The 21,739-nt window shown below is 36.9% G+C and overlaps 2 protein-coding genes across 3 annotated transcripts in view; both read right to left on the minus strand.

Annotated features, from left to right (window-relative positions):
- LOC142983503 (trehalose transporter 1-like protein) overlaps positions 1-10,317 on the minus strand; it is a 30,634-nt gene extending 20,317 nt beyond the window's left edge. Inside the window, exon 1 of the mRNA XM_076130429.1 lies at positions 10,144-10,317. The gene's annotated coding sequence lies outside the window, so the exon portion shown is untranslated. The remainder of the gene's footprint in view (positions 1-10,143) is intronic.
- Positions 10,318-13,471: 3,154 nt separating this feature from the next.
- LOC142983511 (uncharacterized) lies at positions 13,472-21,652 on the minus strand. 2 transcript variants are annotated; one of them, XR_012960094.1, is made up of 7 exons: positions 21,519-21,652; positions 19,249-19,438; positions 18,382-18,696; positions 16,275-16,467; positions 15,279-15,559; positions 15,012-15,093; positions 14,307-14,364 (listed from the first exon to the last, which is right to left on the minus strand). XR_012960094.1 is itself a non-coding variant. In XM_076130436.1 (6 exons), the coding sequence occupies exons 2-6, from the start codon at positions 19,429-19,431 to the stop codon at positions 14,116-14,118; spliced, it is 1,488 nt and encodes a 495-aa protein (XP_075986551.1). In that variant the 5' UTR covers positions 19,432-19,438; positions 21,519-21,652; the 3' UTR covers positions 13,472-14,115. The 2 variants fall into 2 exon arrangements, 1 of the variants encoding a protein (XP_075986551.1); XM_076130436.1 differs by having other exon boundaries at positions 13,472-14,364; positions 15,012-15,559.
- Between the last annotated feature and the right edge of the window lie 87 nt (positions 21,653-21,739).

Below are 21,739 nucleotides of genomic sequence, written 5' to 3' on the forward strand. Positions count from 1 at the left end.
TGCCGCGCAGAGATCCCAGGTTTATGTTCCTGTTTGGCCCAAAAAATCCTCCCTGAGCTTTTCTGTCAATAAATTCTTATCTTTGATTACCTTAAGTTTGGAAATCAAGTAAAAACGACGGTCTTACCCTTGATTTTCGTCGCTCATATCGGTCATCCAGTAATAAAAATAAAAATCAAATTATTTATAAATTCAGGTCAAATGCTGACACTTATGAACTTACAATAGTCAACGATACATACAGTGAATTTGTCGGAGTAAATTTTCTGAAAAACTCGTGGCTTCAAAAAGATATTTGAGTATAGAAATACGGTGTAGTGCCGTCACAGTTTCGTATTTTCGTTGGTATTAAATAAGTGTCTAATAAAATGTTACAGTCTATAATAATTACAGTTTCAACATTACTTATTAAAAAGATACAGAACCTGAGCATTTTAGATGAATCTCTTACGAGTAGATACAAGTTAAATATTTTTTATTAACCGTGTTAAAGTTTATTAATATTTCGTTAACCCAGTCAACTACTCAATTGTATAAACGGCAAGTAATTTAGTAAACAAGTGTTTTAAATGAATAAACAATTGCATGCAACAATGCAGGTCAAATGTTCTGATAATAAAGTTCAATGGCGTCCAAGTTGCACACTCACTTTGACGATTGACAGGTTCATAAACTTATTTGTGAACATCCTGTACTGGTAAGGGTATAGCCTCACTGGGCGTACTGTTAACTGAGTATAATACGCCTTCCCTACGTCACTGACTGTCTGATGGACAACGCACAACCGAAAATACTGAGCGTTGAGAGTTGAATTTGGTATGAAGATTCCTTAGAAAGTGTAGAGGAGCACAAAGAGAGGAGTTTTTGAATTTATCCCCACTAGGAAGGAGTAAAAAGAGGGAAAACTCTTATATAAAAAGTCAGAAATAAATATGTTATTAAAAAAGTAAAAATAAAGACCATGCATTCAAAGTCGCGTGCGGCCACTAGTAAGTTAAATAACTATATTATTTACCTGAAATAGGGCTTTTATTGAAAACATTATTTAATATGACTTGTCCGTTTACTACACAGTTTTAATGACGCAGTAAATATACATATATTTATGTCTTCGCCACTCGTATGGTCCCGGATTTATCAACCCTTCGAATTTAACAATGTCAAGTTTGTAATTGGTCTTAAAATTACGAACCTGTTGGCATACTTTTTGCCACAATCACTACGCCCAATGAGAACTGTTCTTTAACGTTATGTTAATAAATAATTATGCATTATCATAGCTTGTTGTAAACAGTTCATTTAAATAACAGCAATAACTTGTTGATGCTGATTTAATAAAACTGCAGCAACCGTTTTGATTTGTTTCTATCATATACATCTACTAGGTCGGGGAAAAAGTCTTTTCGCATTATAGTATGTATGAACTTGTAATAAAATCTTTTCTCTACACAAAAAAGCTCGATATTTGGGTACCTCACGAGCTCACTGAAAGAAACCTAATGAACCGTGTACTCATTTGTGATTCTTGAAGCCAAAGAGATTTTATTACAAGTTCATACATACTATAATGCGAAGACTTTTTCTGCGGCCTAATACAATAGTGTATAATATAGTAACTCAAATTAAGCTTAGCTAACCATACTACAAAGTAAAATAAAATTGGGTTGAGTAAAGGACACTGGAGGGACCAGACCCTCTCTCATTTCAGATCCTTTTGAGGAGCTCGTGTCTTAGTTACCGACAGCCGCTCGGACCGATCTCTGAGGTTAAGCCATGCTTGCCGAGGTTGTTCTGTGGATGGGTGACCATCTTACACATATCGAGTTCCTCCGTGTTACGGAAGGCACGTTAAATTGTGGGTCCCGGCTGTCATTTTCGAAGATCTTTGACAGTCGTAAACAGTAGTCAGAAGCTTGAAAGTCTGACAACCAGTCTTACCGAAGGGTATCGTGTAATATCCCAGGTAACTGGGTTGTGGAGGTCAGATAGGCAGGCGCTCCATGTAAAACTGGTATTCAGCTGCATCCGGTGAGACTGGAAGCCGACTCCAACACAGTTTGGAAAAAAAAGGCTAAGCTGATATATATTCCACCAGAAGGTTTTTTTTCTCTAATAGATACACAAATAATAAACGTTTCTATAACTATTTTATTTTCAAATTAGATGACCGTGCCTGCGTCCATAGATCAAAACTAACACATCATTTTTCCAACCTTGCGTTTTAACTTCCCGTGACGTAGGGGCCCTTTTGATAACGCGATAAGCAACATTGTACACAAATGTTATCACAGTGAACGATTTCATAACGCCTTATCAACTTCCGTTAGTCCTTTCGAAAATCTATACTAATCTATACTAATATTATAAAGCTGAAGAGTTTGTTCGTTTGTTTGTTTGAACGCGCTAATCTCAGGAACTACTGGTCCGATTTAAATAATTCTTTCAGTGTTGGATAGCCCATTTATCGAGGAAGGTAATAGCCTATATATCATCACGCTACGACCAATAGGAGCAAAGTACCAGTAAAAAATGTTACAAAAACGGGGAAAATTATGACCTATTCTCTTTTATGTGACGCAAGCGAAGTTGCGCGGGTCAGCTAGTATTATTATAAAAGCTTTTTTTAATATTTGCTCCAAACCGTTAAAGCCGTAGTGTACAAACCCGCGAAAATGAGTTCAATGACTGCCTCCGTGGCGCAGTGGTTTAGGTCGCCACGCCGCTACCACTGTGTCCGGATGTCGTGGATTCGATTCCCACACGGAACAATTATTTTTGCGATCCACAAATAATTGTTTCGGGCCTGATTGTACTTTGTGTCCATTGTTTGTACCAGTGTTGGGCAAAATTTAGTTTGATTGATGATTGATGATTAAGATTAAATTATTTATTCATGACTAATGAATAATGACTAAAAAAATTCAATCATGAGTCGTGATTGATGATTAATTAGTGTTAGTGTTAGTTATTCAATCATGACTAAAATTTTAATGACTAAAAATAATAGTTAAATAAAACTAAGCTTTTCAAGTCTACGTTCCATGAATGTTGATTTGTTAATCACAGGTTTTTAATTAAAGCTAGTTTTACAACAGAATCAGTTATTTTTTTTTTTAATTTACACAGGTACACATTTGCAAAAATAAGTTCGGGCTAATTTAGTTTAAAATAATTTAAATTGCTTTTTAAAACTACGCGTTTTGAAAATCAAATTTTATAAATAATGGAATTATCTTCTTTCAGTCAACTTAAGGTGGTGATCAGTTATAGTTTTATAGATGTGTTCAATTAAACTAAAATTATGTCACCTGAATTATTTTTTTTAGTTTAATCATCATACAAAAATACAATAAATTAGTCATCAGTCATTTAATCATTAAATGATTGATGACTAATTTATTTAATCATGATAATGATTATTATTTTTACTCATGATTAATTCAATCATGACTAAATAATTCATGACTAAATTAGTCATGACTAATCAATTGATTGAAAAAATTAGTTGATTGACCCAACACTGGTTTGTACATATACTTGTAAAAGTCCCCGCGACACAAGAGCAACTATTATTATACTTAGTGCGGGACTAGTCTTTTTGAAAAAGGAAGAAAGAAATATTTTAACTCCACGTTTGGCGTAGTGGTTTGAGCGGTCACCTCGCCGCAACAACCGTAGCGCCGCGTGACGTGGGTTCGAATCCCACCCAGGACAAATCTTTGTGTGAGGAGCAGGAGTATTTGTTCTGAGCCTGGATGTTAATGTATCTATATAAGTACGTATTTAGAAGTATATAAGTTTGTTTATCAGTTATTTGGTTACCATAGTAAAAGCTCTGCTTAGTTTGGAATCAAATGACCGTGTGTGAGTTGTCCAATAATATTTATTTATTTATTTATTTTTATACGTCATATTTCTAGATAGCTTTAATACCTAGGTATTAAATGTAGAGTTTACTAATAAATAAGTAGTGTTAGTGTCACATAAGTGGCACTTTAGTCACATTATCATTGTTTATAACTAACTCCGGCTTAGCACTAAGTGGCGGTACTGTTTGAACAATTCCGTGTGTTTTACCTAACATTATTAATATACATAAAATATCTATACTAATATTATAAAGCTGAAGAGTTTGTTTGTTTGTTTGAACGCGCTAATCTCAGGAACTACAGGTTCGATTTGAAAAATATTTCAGTGTTAGATAGCCCATTTATCGAGGAAGGCTATAGACCCGCGCAACTTCGCTTGCGTCACATAAGAGAGAATGGGTCATAATTTTCCCCGTTTTTATAACATTTTTCACTGGTACTCTGCTCCTATTGGTCGTAGCGTGATGATAAGCCTTCCTCGATAAATACAAACAAACTCTTCAGCTTTACAATATTAAATAATATAAGTAGGTATAGATAATATAATTTACTTTAAATATATTTTTAACTTGTAAGTATTGTTTAACGCCTATGAAGTAATAACAATATAGCATTTTAAGGTAAAATGCGTGTTCGCGTTAATTCCCGTATTCTATTATACATTAAACATGCAACGCGAGAGTTTAAAAGTTATGAATATAGAATTATGTTATTCAATCATAAATCATAAATCAATATAAAAAGACACGTGACAGTCGAAATCAGATCGTGTAAAGTAAAATGTGTAAGTAAACGTCGGGTTATCATATGTTAGGAATCTGTAACGTTATCTAACATCACTGATAAGTGATAATGGATTAGAGTGAGTGTCGGAAGCCTGCCTCAAGTCTCGACCTTCGAGATACACTTACAAGACTATCGATTGAATTATTTACTCGAGTTTGGTAACGTGCCCGTTATATGGCAGCGGTCTCGGCCCCTATTGCATTTAGTCCTTAGCCAGTTGCGCTCACCGGTCAGTAAACGATCTGTAGATTAAGCAACCCTTGGCGCGGTCATTCCATAGATGGGAGACAGGTATTTGAGCTGGGCCTCTCCATGCTTCGGAGGGCACGTAAAAAGTCGGGTCCGGCTGTTTTCTACTAAGATAACAGTGGTTAAGCCATGTCAAAGACCTCCCGAGCGCCTTGAACCTCATGACATTAGGTTGACCACTCATCATCCATACGATAAGAAGAGGAGTTTAGTTACCGCTGCTCATCACACACGGGAGGATAGCAATAGCTGGTCTATAGCCTAGACTGGTCTTGTCTGTGGTTAAACATCGATCTGATTTGTAACATTACACAATTGACACTCAATACAAGACACTAACGATTATTTGCGGTTTCGTCTGCGGGTATAATTACAGCGAATTAATAAAAAATGAGTTTAAAAATAGCATAAATGGTTATAACAGTTTCCAGTATAAGATGCAGACGCCGCATGCCTTTGAAAGACGTACACAAATCATATCAATGACTAGCTGACCCGCGCAACTTCGCTTGCGTCACCAAAGAGAGAATGGGTCATAATTTTCCCCGTTTTTGTAACATTTTTCTTTGCTACTCCGCTCCTAATGGCCGTAGCGTGATGATGATATATATAACCTATAGCCTTCCTCGATAAATGGGCTATCTAACACTGAAAGAATTTTTCAAATCAGACCAGTAGTTCCTGAGATTAGCGCGTTCAAACAAACAAACAATCATACAAACAAACTCTTCAGCTTTATAATATTAGTATAGATATAGATGTTAATCAAAAAGGTCTAAGTAGTAGTAGTCGTAACCGGCGCGGCGGTCCTGTATAACATAATGTATGGATGTGAATGAAGCAAGACAAGTTTGTAACGATCGTACCAAGAGGCGTTCTTTGGTCTCTGCCTACCGCTATGGGAATGAGGCGTGATTTTAAGTATGAACAGTATCAGTATACTAGTATCAGTACAGCTTTATAGCCAGTTGCGCTCACCGGTCGGTAAACGATCTGTGGGTCCTTGGCGCGGTCACTTCATAGATGGGTGATAGTGGTATTTAACTGGGCGACTCCGTGCTTCGGAGGGCACGTTAAAAGTCGGTCCCGATTGTTATCTACAACGATAACAGTCGTTAAGCCATGTGAAAGGCCTTCGGGCGGCTTGAACAACTTTGACACTAGGTTGACCACTAGCCATACGAAAAAAAAAGGAAAAAAAGTATCAGTACAACTTTGTTTTCCTCGCTCCTTGTTTCCATACATTCTTTTTTGCAGAGAGGTTGTCACTACATTAATACCTTTTCCTATAGATAACTATCGGATAACCAGTTGATAAAAAAACTTATCAGTTTTCCTAATTATATACTAAGTCATGCTTAAGTAGAATAGGAAAAACCGGCCATGAGCGTATTCAAAAAAGCATTATCAATGTCCGGTTTCCGAGGCACATTTAGTGGTAGTTTATCTATATAAACTATCATTTTTATATGAGTTTTAACGCTATTGAATAGTTAAACTACCGCTAAATGTACCTTAGAAACCGGGGGTAAATGGGTAGTACTATATTCAAACAGGACTCAAGGCCTAAGCCCTCCCTCATTACGGGAGGAGACCCTTGCCCAGCAGTGGGACATTAATGGGTTAAATTTATTATTATTTTATTACATTCAAACAGGTGCCGCAAACCGCTTACGATTATTCTATTTTGAGATAGTATTGGATTTCTTGCGGTTATCGTTATCCAAGCTTTAGATAAGCCACGGCTTGGCTTCTGTTGATGATAAACTATCGCGCTAATACCGTTAAACACGCGATAACACTAGAAAGCAAATCCCTTGTTTAGGGTCGAATAAAACTGCGGCTTTAGTATTTATGGTTATAAATCTTTAGACATCCGGTTTTTCACAAAACCTTGTTTCATAACAAGAGGACACGTGAACATGTGAACATGTGAACATATCTCACGGATACGCCGAAACATAGATATGTGTAATCATATCAACATTTAAAACGATAGCCACACGGGTTGAATAATCTGATTCAGTGGTTATCAACGATCTTTTCAAACGTTACATAATTTACACGAAAGAAACGAGTGTTAGATATTTAATTTAATCATCATCATTAATCAATACATATTATAGGGCCGGCTTCACATGTTTGTCCCATCGGTCGTACCAACGTTGGACTGCAAACTCGGGAGGCGTTCACACGTTGGCTAATAAACTAGTTCTGTCCCGTCAGATCGCGAGTGTTGGCGCAGATTTCTTTGCTGAAACCGACACGAGCCGGCCAACTACCAAAGCTCGCCCCAACGTTGGGATCAATGCCATTTTCTAGATCCACACGTTGGACGAATAGCGTTGGGGCCTATATTGGGGCCAACGTATGGAGCCAGCGTAAAATTCTTCCGTTATTGACTGACAGACAACGCACAGCAACGCACAAACAAGGAAAGATTGCAACGATCGTAGCAAGTGGCATTCTCTGCCTACCCCTATGAGCAAAAGAAGCTCGTGACTTAATTAGTTAACAATAGCCGCGCGGATCGATCTCTGAGGTTAAGCCACGCTTGCCGAGGTTGCCCTGTGGATGGGTGACCATCTTATACATATCGAGTTCCTCCGTGTTCCGAAAGGCACGTTAATTTGTGGGTCCCGGCTGTAATTTTCAAAGATATTTGACAACAGTAGGCAGAAGCTTGAAAGTTTGACAACCAGTCTTACTGAAGGGTATCGTGTTATAATCCAGGAGTTCAGATAAGCAGTCGCTCCATGTAAAACACTGGTACTCAGTTGCGACCGGTGAGACTGGAAGCCGACTCCAACACAGTTAGGAAGAAAGGCAAAACTAAGCCATTTTAGCAAACGGCGTGATTTTCTATACGTATGTATAAATAGAAGTAAGTAGATCGATGAAGGACTCGGAAGAGACGTAGTGACGTCAGAGGGTGGTTGGCACAATGCCAATGACCTTTCGAGGGGCGGTGTGCGTCATCGATCCTGCGTTTACCTTCAGCCCAACCACATAACTTATGCCCGATTTCTGAGGTACATTTAGCGGTAGTTTATCTATTCAATAGCGTTTAAACACATATAAAAAAACGCTTATCTCAGGAACTACAGGTGCCAATTGAAAAAATATTTTAGAGTTGGATAGCCTACTTATTGAGGATAGGCTATATAACATACTAGCTGACCCGCGCAACTTCGCTTGCGTCACATAAGAGAGAATGGGTCATAATTTCCCCGTCCTTGTACCGTTTTTTACTGGTACTCTACTACTATTGATCGTAGCGTGATGATGTATAGCCTATAGCCTGCCTCAATAAATGGGCTATCTAACGCTTGATGAATTTTTCAAATCAGACCCGTAGTTTCTGAAATTAGCGCGTTCAAACAAACAAACTCTTCAGCTTTATAATATTAGTATAGATACGACCAAAAGATACAAATACGCAGAAAATTATGACCCATCCTTTCTGTGACGCAAGCGAAGTTGCGCGGGTCAGCTAGTAGTTATATTTTTCAGTTGGTAAACACAAACACTAGTCGGTAGTCGGTTATATTTATTCAATAAGCCTTTATTATTCATATTTAAAGCTCAGTTGAGGACCTCGATGTATTAATAAATATGATAATAGGGATTAATTTGAATTGCTGATATTTATCGGTACTGTGTAAACAACGATATTCATCATAAGAGCTGGATTAATACACTTATGCCCGGTTTCTGAGTACATTTAACGGTAGTTTATCTATTCAATAGCGTCTTTTAGGAGTTTAAACGCTATTGAATAGATAAATTACCGCTAAATGTACCTTAGAAACCGGGGGTAAGTGGTTTATCACTTAGTCTAACGGTGAAGGAAAACATCATGATGCAACATTGCCTGAAATTTGTTTAATACTTATTTAGATCATGCATGGTGGACTCAAGGTCTAACCCCTCTCCATTTTTAAGGAGACCCTTGCCCAGCAGTGGGCCAGTAGTGGGTAAAATGTAGTTTATGCTAAGGAATCTATCCATCCAAATAATATGACATAAATATTATGATTGTGAAAGTTTGTAATCACGGATAGATGTATGTTTTTTTACTCTTTCGCAAAAACTACTGAACGAATTTGAATAAAATTTGTTACACAGATGGTTTATAACCTAAATGAACATATACGATACTTTTTACTAAAATTTGGCACGTATTTCCTTGGAGAGTGTATGGGTTAACCGAACAAAGTGAAAACAACGCGGGCAAAGCCGCAGGCAGAAAGCTAGTCAACAATAAAATACCTCTGAGGCGCAGACGGTTATTTTACCGACTTCTGATTGTGAAGTCTCGGATTCGATTCCCTATTACTTACTTATATCAGACTGTTTTCCAATTAAAGTCCGAAGTCTGGTATATGGCATATGGCTCGGTTAATTACAATAGGCTCGCCCCCTATTATATGGGACTAACATTGTCTATGGCAAAATGTACATTATACGTCTCTGCCTATACCTACTGGTATATCTAGCGTAATATTATTTATATACATAATATGTACTGATTTTTAGTTATCAGGGTTTGGAAAAATCAGCACTAAAACTACTCTCTTTTCTAAATAAAAGAGCTTAGTAATAAATCTGTTTTCAAACTCCACAAGGTCATCTAGAGGTCGTCGCTTTAGGACTTTGTGGCGCCCTATTTTTTTAATATTTCGTTTCGTTTTCGCTTTAAATTGTACTTACATTGTTTTACATAGCTTTCTTACGCGAAGATGATATAAAGTGCTATTTATTAATGAACATATATTTAATCATTTAATAATTTATACATATAATTTTTTATGCCTAAAACTTACTCATCGTGGATTAGGTACTTTTTTATTACATAAGAACATTAATTACTGCAATAATTTATTTTAACTTCTGTTGGTCGTTACTATCGAAGACATATTGTAAAATAATAAGCAACTACCGATTTAAATAATAAACCACGCTATGTACGGCTTGAATTTGAATTTAAATATGTCTTAAAATGCTAATTGTCATGTTACTAACCGAAGTATAAATTTAATGTAGGTAGGATAACTTCTTTCATCAGTTTTATCCATTCTTTTAAAATCACATCGGGCCAAGAAAGTATTATGTAGTTAGTATAATGTAACATTACATTAAGTATTTCTATATTAAACTAATTAAAACTAAAAAAATCTTTAACTTAATCGAATCAGACAATAAAAAAATATCGTACATAATAAAAAAAAATACTCACCAAAAAAAAACAAAAATGTCAAATTAAAAAGTTAAAAGCACAACACTGAACACAATATACTGCGGTTCTTATTTTAAAATTATGTAATGTCAACGATTTTGGCGCGCACCGCGGTCTATATTGAACGAGCGTGTTGTTCCAACGCGATCTTTCACTACACTGGCCAAATTATTCAAACGCACACACAGTTTTCAATGCGTAACTACCGACTGCGTGCAATTGTAATCATACGACCAATACTATGGCAATAATATGCCAAAATAATAAGAAATTAATATCATTCGACAACTCACACACGGTCATTAGATTCCAAATTAAGCAGAGCTTGTACTACGGTAACCAAACAATTGATAAACATACTTATATATAAAAAAAAAAAATAGCTTTGAATTAGTATAAACGTGAACGGATCCGCGTAGAAACTGAATATTTACGTTCAAAATGTCCTCTTATATCATTGATAGTAATTTAATCGTATTTAATTTCGTGCAAAGCTTAGATATGTCATTAATATTGGAAAATCCATGAATAACTCACTGTCTTGTGGTTATTTTCTAGAAAACATTTCAATATGGCGTAGACAATGACGTATCTGAATTATTTACGCATTTAAAACATGACCTAGGACACGGAAAATATGCATATTGTATGAATAATGTAGTTTCAGTACTTTGTACCGTACGGTCCTTAACTCATAATAATTATAATATCGAGTCCCCTACCCGCAGTTGGCCAGAGTGGTAGACGGCAACACACCAATGACTTTTCGCGGAAATGTGTATTAAAAAAAATATCACTTGTTCCAACGGTGAAGGAAAACATCGTGATACAAGCTTGCATGCCTGAGAGTTTTTAAGAACAGTTCTAGAAGGTATGCAAAGTCCCGCACTTGGCCAGCGTGGTGGACTCAAGACCCAAATGGTTTGGACAGCGTACTCCAAGAACTCTTTCCAACTTAATTGACATATAGTACCTATCGTCATTACTTTCGACCAAAATTACATCAAATAATTACGAATTGTAGCCTTAATGTTATTGATTTTACTATTTCAAATAAAAAAGTAAAGTTATATCCAAATTCGCCCATCGGTTGATCATTTTCGCGAAAGCATCTATACATTCTCACAAACTTTCGAATTTACGATATCAGTAGGATAAACGGAATAAAGCGGGTTTATAAAATTAAAGCGCCTGAACAAAATATAATAGCAACGTAACGCTCAACTACAAAATGACTTCGACCAGATTTGTTAACTTCCGGATAAGTATTAATTAGGTTATTTTAGACATATTGATAGGATATGAAACTGACCATTATTGTAATTGCATATTCAGATGTTTTTACCTACAGTAAACTGTCAAATACTTTTTTATACACATGTACTCTCTCATAGCCCGGTGTAACGGATTACCGAGGTGTTAGATCAGGCGCAGGACAGACGCCATTACATGCCCTCGAAGGCACAAAGTTCTAAGACCCCAAATTCCTAAATTCGGGCAATCTCTGAGAAATTCTTAAGAGAAAAACTCAGATAAGACATTTTGGCCCGTCCCGGGATTCGATCCCGAGGCCTCTGCTCGGCAGTCGCATACTCTGCATAACGCGCCGCGGAGGCAGTTGAATATTATTTACACATACAGATAAACAATTTTTTTCTTTCATACCAACCAGAGAACGTCACTTGATACTTACAAATTCCCTTGCGAAGAAGTAAGTATATTAAGTACCTACTATACTCTTTAAAATATAGCTTGATTAAAATGACAGTTCTAAGCAAAACAGATGACACAACTTTGTAGTGACGTCTCACGAGTATTACAAATTGAAACACGAAAAATCTGTCTTGTCTAGCATTATAACTATTTTTTAAATACAGATCCTCAATAAGAAATCAGAATAATTCAATACAATCAGCCTTTAAACTAAAAATCAGTACTATTTTCTTTAGTCTTAAAAATAAACCTAATAATTTTCAACCTCTCTACAAGGTTACGTCATGTTGCAAAAATATTAGTGTGGAGACACAATAGATAAGAGTAAATCGACTGATTAATCGTTAATCGCGAAGTACACTTTGATACTATTTGTGACCAAGAATTAATAATTAATCTCCAAGATTGTTCCAGCGATTCTGATGATACCGATGAGAATGATACTGATTTAGGATGCGCACCATTAGCTGCGCATCCTATATTACTGTCATTCTCATCCCTATCATCAGAATTGCACCATTAACTGAATATTTTTTTTTTAAACTGTTTTCATTGTTTTATTTAATTGATCCTAATTAATACTAAACTAGGAGAGGTCTCCGTGCGGTGTTAAAAGTAGGGCTGGTCGTCCTATACGAATTTGCTTAAACAATAAGATTCACAACAACAATTCGTAAAAAGCTAATTCAAAAATAATTGAATCGAATATAATTATGTTAGATTCGATTTTTTCGCTATCGATTTTGATCAATACTTCTACAACCCTAGTCAAAACAGTTTGACATCTGCCATTCTAATCAAGCTATATTTTAAAGAGTATAATTTGTTTGTTGAAGAGCAGTGATAGCCGAGTGGTATTAGTTGTGACCTCCCACGCAAGTGGTCGCAGGTTCGAACCCGAGGCAACACACCAATGACTTTTCGGAGTTATGTGTGCATTAGAAATAATTATCACATGCTCCAACGGTGAAGGAAAACATCGTGAGGAAACCTTGCATGCCTAAAATTTGTTTAATACATTTATTGAGGGCACGCAAAGTCCCCAACCCGCTCTTGGCCAGCGAGGTGGACTCAAGGCCTAACCCCTCCCTCATTACGGGAGGAGACCCTTGCCCAGCAGTGGGACAGTAATGGGTTACATTTATTATTTATTTATTATTTGTTTGTTATTTATTCGTCTGGTTACCATTATACAAGCTCTGCTTAGTTCGGAATCAAATGACCGTGTGTGAGTTGTCCAATGATATCTAGAGATTTATTAATTGGGAACTTGACAAATCAAATCAGCTACTCTTTATAAAATGTCAAAACATTTTAGTATATTAATACGGTGTAGTGACGTCACGATTTTATATTTACGTTGGTATCATATAAGTGCTTAATAAAATGATTGAGTCTGCAATAATTACAATTTTATCTTTATTTACGAATTAATTAAATAGCCTGAGCTTTTTAAATAAACATTTTACGAGTACAAGTTTATTAATATTTCGTTAAAAACCTAAGTCAGTTAATTAACAGGTAATGGTCAATAAAAATCAAATAAAACATTTTTATTTAAATACTTTAATAAGTAAATATTTATTTTTTAAGATACGAAAAAGATGATCCGAATATCTGTATTCAAGACACTTAACAATGCCTAAAATAAAGTAAGAAAATCACTATTTATAATAATATAAGATGTCAAATTTTGAAAATTAAACCACCGTCATTTCAATGATCTGATTCGTACTATAATAATAATATAACAATACAAATACATTGAACTCCAAAAGTCTCTGAACATATTCAAAATTTTGGAACTTATGATAGTACTAACAATAAAGGTTAATAAAAATGGTTGGACAACTCACACACGTCATCTGATTCCAAACTAAGCAGCTTGTATTATGGAAACCAAATAACTGATAAACATACTTATATACTTCATACTTATTAAGATACTAGCTTTTACCCGCGACTTCGTCCGCCACCTGCATTTTCCCATGGGAATGCGTCATTTTTCCGGGGTAAAAAGTAGCCTATGTCCTTTCTCGGGTATCAAAATATCTCCATACCAAATTTCACAGACAGAATTACTTTCACATTTATAATATTAGTATGGATATTAGCAACCAGGCTCAGAACAAATACTAGTGCTCATCACACAAAGATTTGTCCCGGGTGGGATTCGATGTCGCCACATACAGCGCTACGGCTGTTGCAGGAAGGCGACCACGTTGATGAGTTGTCCAATGACATAATTATTTGCGACTTTTAAAATCTACGCATTTGCAACAACATAGCTAACATCTCCCTTTGAAATATATGATCAAAATTTAAAGGATTGCTGAATCTCTGGTTACTTCTCTGCTTCGCCGCCATATCTTCGGTTAAGATCCGCAGCAGTCTGTCACTTTCCTCTTTGTTCTTCTTGTGCTGAGGAGTCTTCAAGTGTTCCAGCATATCCTCCCAGTCACTCTCAACCCTCGCACAGCAGCAACAGTCGAACATATCAGACCGAAGCTGAAAAAAACATCATTTTATCGTTAGAATTGAACTTTGTATTGACGTCGCCAAACAACTTGAACATAATTTGCAGTATTAGAAAGTAAACAGAATGTAGACCCAGTGCAGAGGACACTTGGTTTGCTGTTATACCAGTCGGGTGGTGAGAAGCTGAAACGCCCTCGCCTTTGCACTAAACTATTATACCTAAAGTGACCTAAAAATCGTTCACTAAGATGTAGCGAAATTGTTTAAGTTGTTTGGCGGCACCTATATCTATTTTTTTGTTTTTTTTTTCGTTAATCTTCAGACAGTTGTGTTGTGCAGGCCTATGTTTATAGTGTCCAAGTGTGTGTTCAATACACAGGTACACTATCTATTCCCACTTTCTCACAGTCAGAGGTCAGGCTCAGGACCGGCGGCTTTACGAGCTCTCCGAGACACAGACACCTACGACCCCAACCTACCAAACCCTGGTAATGTCTGAGAGAAGCATAACAGAAAACCTCAGAAAAGACGGTTGGGCGCGGCATAGGATTCGGATCCAAGACTTCTGTGCGGCAGTTGCTACACCACCAATTGCGTTACCAAAAAGTCAGTCTAACAAAAGCTGAAACTGTACTAACAATCAATGCGAATGTTTTTACTCAAAGGGATCATCTTACCTCTCTTATGAATTCATTTTCCACTGAAGTAATGACCATGCAGTTCTCCAATAAATCTCTATGTGCTGCCGACTCAATGTGCCTGCAAGCATTTGGATGATTCAGTAGCTCAACGCGGCAAAATTGACATATCAGCTTGTTGTTAAATATTACAATCCCAAGCAAATCTGATGTTTTAAAGCAAAATTGTTTGTTTATAATAATAAATAATATGCCCCCATTACTATCACACATTGTGAGTTCTGTTACATATTTTTCGAAATTTACTTTTTCCATCTTTTTGCTTTCATCCGAGCTTTGTTTCTCCCGATTTTTTGACAGATTCTGTTGATGTTTAAATCCAAATACATGTTCTTGTACGTGTCTGAGAGTTGCTGGGATCCGTGCGGGACATTGAGCGCACTGCACGACATCGTTATTGATAGTTAGACCATGACGACCAGCGAAACTTTCTACATCTTTTGATACGGAGGGTGCAGCCACGGGCTTCTTGTCTTTCATCTGAACTGGCTTCGTATACAGAGATTTGCCATCGATGTTAGGCGTACCTGAAACGATAACAGTTGCTGTTAAAACTTCTGCTATGATATTCTCCTCTCGCGTAGTCTTTTTCCCATAGGGGCAGACAGAGACCAAAGAACACCACTACGGTCCATACAAACTTTCCTTGCCTCATTCATCCGTACATCTTGTCATACTACGGCTATAGAGTTTTGATTGACAAAATAATTAGCTTAGAGTTTCTCACGGATTTTCAAATTCTCCCATAAGTAAATTCATAACAATCGGATCAGCTGTTCCGTTTGTCATGACACGGGCAAACGAATGGATACACTGTCACATATTATTATATTGTCCACTAAAAAGTTATATTTAAGGCTGCATTTTTCAGAGGACCCAATTTTATTATTTGAATGTGTAGGGCCGCCAACCTTGTCCCCCGGCCGCCATCTTGGAAAAAGATCAAGCTAAGGCCTAATAAATGCAACATTTCAATAGACTAACGGCCAGTTTCGTCTAACAGCCAAAGTATAGAAGTAAATTAAAAATGACAATCGAATTTGCTTCTTCATGAATTGAAATAAATGTCAAATAGCTTTAGCTGTTACTTTAGATATCTATGAAGAAACTGGCTGTAAGTAAGTCTTGTTATCATATGGTTAGTGGTCAACCTAGTGTCAAAGTTGTTCAAGCCGCCCGAAGGCCTTTGACGTGGCTTTGTAAAGTGTAAGTAAGTAATAGAGTAAGGTAAGCTTGACTTACTTGTCACCGGCTTTTCGTCATCAGTTGATTTCTCTCCGGCTTCCTCATTGACGCTGTGCCCATCACTCTGGTTATTCTCATCACCTGAATTGTGACAAATGACCGCGTTTTTGTGCTCCGTGGAGGCCAAATGTTCCGTAAAATTACCAGCTACGATCTTGTTACAGTTCAAACATTGATAGATTTTATCCAGCTGAAATATCAACAACATTGAAAAGTTAAAACAATAAATAAATAATTATAAATAAAATTAATATCATTGGACAACTCACACACGGTCACTTGATTCCAAACTAAGCAAAGCTTGTACTATGGTAACCAAATAACTGATAAGCATACTCCTAAATACATACTTGTATAGATACATTAACATCCAGGCTCAGAACAAATACATGCTCATCACACAAAGATTTGTCCCGGGTGGGATTCGAACCCACCACACGCGGCGCTTTGGTTATTGCGGCGAGATGACCGCTTTAACCACTGAGCCAAACGTGCAGTTAAATATATACAATATCTATTTAGACGATATTACTATGCTTATTACATTGGGTTTTGTTTTAGCAATAGTCCCCTTTATACTCTATCGCGCATGAAACAACAATCACTGTGAAAGAGCACGCATGTAAAGGGAAAGGAAAGGCCACGCGCCGCGCTCATCTGTCAAGTCCGCGAAGAAAATCGCTCTCGAAGAGCGCGCTGCTTTCCCGCGTGTAATCTTGTACGCTCCTAAGCACGTGCGATAGAGTGTGTGTGTAAAGGCGGCCAGTGCGGCTATGCCTTTTGGGCAAGTTTCCGGTTGACAGCGATGTGGACGAATTCTACGACGCCCCGTAGGATTATTTTAATTATATTTATTGCTTTTTTTCTCTGTATGTTTTATATAATTGTAAATATTTGCTTTCGTTTTTTTAATTTTACTATATATTTATTTTATCGGACTGTTAGTTAACTTAAAGCCAATGTTGTTCAAGCCAAGCAGGGTTTTTGACAAGGCTTAACGACTATTAATTTATCTTAATTGACAACAACTGGGGCCGAGTTTCAAAGTGCCCTCCGAGGCATGGAGTAGTCCACTGCTCAGCTCAGACGCCAATACGCGGTAATCCATGTAAGGAATGACCACGCCAAGAGCTGCTTAACCCACACGTCGTTTGCTGACCTGTGAGCTGGCTATGAGCGCCTCAAGTTAAGTTTGCTTTAGTGTTCAACCTCAGCACCAGTGTTGGGTCAATCAACTAATTTTTTCAATCAATTGATTATTCATGACTAATTTAGTCATGAATTATTTAGTCATGATTGAATTAATCATGAGTAAAAATAATAATCATAATCATGATTAAATAAATTAGTCATCAATCATTTAATGATTAAATGACTGATGACTAATTCATTGTATTTTTGTATGATGATTAAACTAAAAAAAATAATTCAGGTGACTTAATTTTAGTTTAATTGAACACATCTATAAAACTATAACTGATCACCACCTTAAGTTGACTGAAAGAAGATAATTCCATTATTTATAAAATTTGATTTTCAAAACGTGTAGTTTTAAAAAGCAATTTAAATTATTTTAAACTAAATTAGCCCGAACTTATTTTTGCAAATGTGTACCTGTGTAAATTAAAAAAAAAATTAACTGATTCTGAAGTTTTACTTAACTATTATTTTTATTAAAATTATCATTAAAATTTTAGTCATGATTGAATAACTAACACTAACACTAATTAATCATCAATCACGACTCATGATTGAACTTTTTTAGTCATTATTCATTAGTCATGAATAAATAATTTAATCTTAATCATCAATCATCAATCAAACTAAATTTTGCCCAACACTGCTCAGCACAATACAGGAATACCCTCTTAATTTCATCACCTTCAAATTACGACGATTAACGATTCGAGCTAATTTCAAATTGTTTTTTTAAATATGAAGCTAGCGCGTAATGAACTGGCTTAACATTAAAAGATCCTAAATCAAACAATCCAATATACTGTTTCACTTTAAACCAGCGTTCAATCGTGCGCCAGCCACGAAACTGACCGCAATAGTCGAACATGATTACCGAGGACATACAAATGGGAAGTTTTCAACCCACCTTCCTGTAGATAGCGCTATCAGGAGCGAAGGTCACGGCACCCTTGATCAAGTTTATCACATGGCTGTGCTCAGCCTTGTGGACGACTACATCGTCGAACTCTCGGTCGCAGAGCACGCAGTTGTCCTCAACCAGTCCGTTCCACGCATTGTCGGATATAACAACATTATCTTGAAAAACAATGACATCTGATGTACGTTTTACAACGCGGCTTCTCTTGCCTTCTAAATGCGACTGTTCAGTTATGTGCAGACCAACTTTCGCAGCAGTCGGGAACAAAACGTTGCATACTTCGCAGAAATATACGCTTTTCACCTGTAAAATATAAAACGGATTTGTCAATTTTAAGCAGCGATAACCAAATGGACTTAGCTTGCGCCTCCCACGCAAGTGGAACCCGAGGCTTGGCGAGGCAACACACCAATGACTTTTCAAAGTCATGGATTAGAATTGCTGCACACATAATCGGTTCGGCATTACTCGGCTTAGCCGGGTGGTAAAACCGAATGTGTAGATGAACCCGATCGGCACAAGCCGAACAAGTGAGTCGAGTCGGTTTTGTTGTTCGATAAAGATTGCCGAACCGACGAGCCTTGAAGGCTTGCATTAACAAAATTTGTACGGAAGTGAATAATAACGTCAAAATCTAACTCATAGATTTGTTGTAAAGGAAATGAATTACCGGTTCTAAGAAGTCATGTAGGCGATATAATAAGAACCTTTGTATATACAACGTACTTCTGTTCAATAGCTTATGTGCTTATTAACCCCTAACCCTACCCATACGTTGAAGGAAATAAGCCATTTTAGCGGCAGGTTGTATATTAGACATGAAATAGTTTAAAGTTACAAAAAGGAGACACTCACCTTTCTGATGAAATCGTTCTTGTATTTCTCGAAATAGCCGAGAGACTTCAACTTGTCTCCATGGCTGGTGGTCTGAATATGTGCCAATACGTCCTCCTGCGTCCGAAGGTGTTGGCTACATGCCACGCAGTAAGAGTCCACCACCCCCGTAAACACACTGTTCTTTGAAAATATCGCTGGCATTTCGAAACTAAAACAAAATATATAAATAAATATTATTGGACAACTCACACACGGTCATTTGATTCCAAACTAAGCAGAGCTTGTAGTATGGTAACCAAATAACTGATAAACATACTTATATACTTCTAAATATATACTTATATAGATAAATTGACAACCAGACTCAGAACAAGTACTCGTGCTCATCACACAAAGATTCGTCCCCGGTGGGATTTGAACCCACCACCACACGCGGCGCTACGCTAGTGACCACTTAAACCACTGCACCAAACGTGCAGTTAAATAATAATATATAAATTAACTATCTTAATAGGTAATAAACGTGTAAACTAAATAAAAACTGGCCAAGTGCAAGTCGGACGCGCCGGACAAAAGGTTTTACTGTATGGGAACCCTTTAATAACGGAAATAAATAATTTGTGAATAATTCAACTACCTAACTATAACGGTTTATGAGATTCAGCCTGGTGACAGACGGACAGACGGACCAACAGCGGAGGCTAGGAAGCAGAAAACAATTGTTTGTGGATCGCACAAATAATTGCTCCGTGTGGGAATCGAACCCACGACCTCCCGACGCAATGGTATAGGCGTGGCGACCTAAACCACTGCGCCATGGAGGCAATCGTTGAAAAATAGCTATGGTTAGGAAGCATAAATGTTAGCTCTACATTTTAAATGACATCACACTGATTTGAGTGCATGTTCAAACACGTTATATATTAGTCACTAGCTGACCCGCGCAACTTCGCTTGCGTCACCTAAGAGAATGGATCAAAATTTTCCCCGTTTTTGTAACATTTTTCGTTGCTACTCCGCTCCTAATGACCGTAGCGTGATGTTATATAGCCTATAACCTTCCTCGATAAATGGGCTATCTAACACTGAAAGAATTTTTCAAATCGGACCAGTAGTTCCCGAGATTAGCGCGTTCAAACAAACAAACAAACAAACAAACAAACTCTTCAGCTTTATAATATTAGTATAGATTACTGCATTATTATACTTATTGTCTTATCGATAAGTGGTTCTGCTTATTCCACAAATTAATATCACTCAAAGAAAAATAAGTGTGACGTAATACCTACCTACAAATAAACCTCAATCAGCCTAGCCTTTCTTTCAACTATGTTATAGCCGGCTTACAGTCTCACCAGATGCAGCTGAATACCAGTATTTTACATGGAGCGACTGCCTATCGGTCGTCCACAACCCAGTTACCTGGATTATAACACGATACCCTTCGGTAAGACTGGTTGTCAGACTTTCAAGCTTCTGACTACTGTTAATGACTGATAAAGATTTTTGAAAAAGACAGCCGGGACCCATAATTTAACGTGCCTTCCGAAACACGAAGGAACTCGGAATGTATAATATGGTCACCTATCCGCTGACACACCTCGGCAAGCGTAGCTTAACCTGAGAAATCCGCGCGGCTTATTTGTCACGAGCTTCACACAAATAAATCTATATCTAGGTACTAATAACATAAAGCTGGAGAGTTTGTTTGACTGAACGCGCTTATCTCAGGAACAACTGGTACTGGTTCAAATTGAAAACATATTTTTGTGTTGAACAGTCCTTTTTGGAGAAACATTATAGGCTACATGTACATTTAAGTTATAGTAGTTAAGTAAATAACTAGGATACAACGGTAAAACTAAAGTCCACACGGACAAAGCCGCGGACCACCGCTAGTGACTAAATTAGAAGAGTACTTAATCTAAAGTAAAAAGTATTATTTTGTTGTATTAGGCATTATTTATTTGAATCAAGCAAATAGGAATATTCTCACAACCGAGTGTTCAATTTACCCACTAATCTTATTCACACCAAATCATTATAGAAATATAACTACTTGTTCTCACAGTGAATGAAAGAAAGCAAAACCTTACAAGCCTAAAAGTTCTAGAACAATTTTTAAAAGTATGCAAAGTCAACTTCCAGTTGGCTAGCGTGGTGGACTCATGGCCTAACCCCTCCCTTATTTCAGAAAGAAATCCGTGATTAACAGTTACACAGTAATGGATTAAATGATTCTTAAACAAATAAAAAAGTTATAGAAGTTATGTAAATAATTTACTGACCTCGTTGATGAAAACTTTCGAAACTTTAAACAATAGGATGAGTTACTTGTAAAGAAATATTTTTCCGAAAACAATTAAGTTGCAACGTATTCGCTCGAAATCGCAGTGAACAATGAATTAAAAGAGAATCTAACTACTGAGAATACTCCACGATGATCGAGCGGTACCTCCCATACCATAGACAATTTTACTTATGGATGCGTTCGAAATTATATAATTGT

The sequence above is a fragment of the Anticarsia gemmatalis genome, chromosome 24 (assembly GCF_050436995.1).
Source record: "Anticarsia gemmatalis isolate Benzon Research Colony breed Stoneville strain chromosome 24, ilAntGemm2 primary, whole genome shotgun sequence".
Taxonomy (NCBI): domain Eukaryota; kingdom Metazoa; phylum Arthropoda; class Insecta; order Lepidoptera; family Erebidae; genus Anticarsia; species Anticarsia gemmatalis.

Bases quoted from the DNA above. Each gene is read 5' to 3' on its own strand.
- LOC142983511 (XM_076130436.1), bottom strand. From the start codon at position 19,431: ATGCCAGCGATATTTTCAAAGAACAGTGTGTTTACGGGGGTGGTGGAC. The intron at 18,697-19,248 runs GTGAGTGTCTCC...TATATTTTACAG, and splicing joins AGAACGATTTCATCAGAAAG to GTGAAAAGCGTATATTTCTG. The intron at 16,468-18,381 runs GTGGGTTGAAAA...TTGATATTTCAG, and splicing joins ATAGCGCTATCTACAGGAAG to CTGGATAAAATCTATCAATG.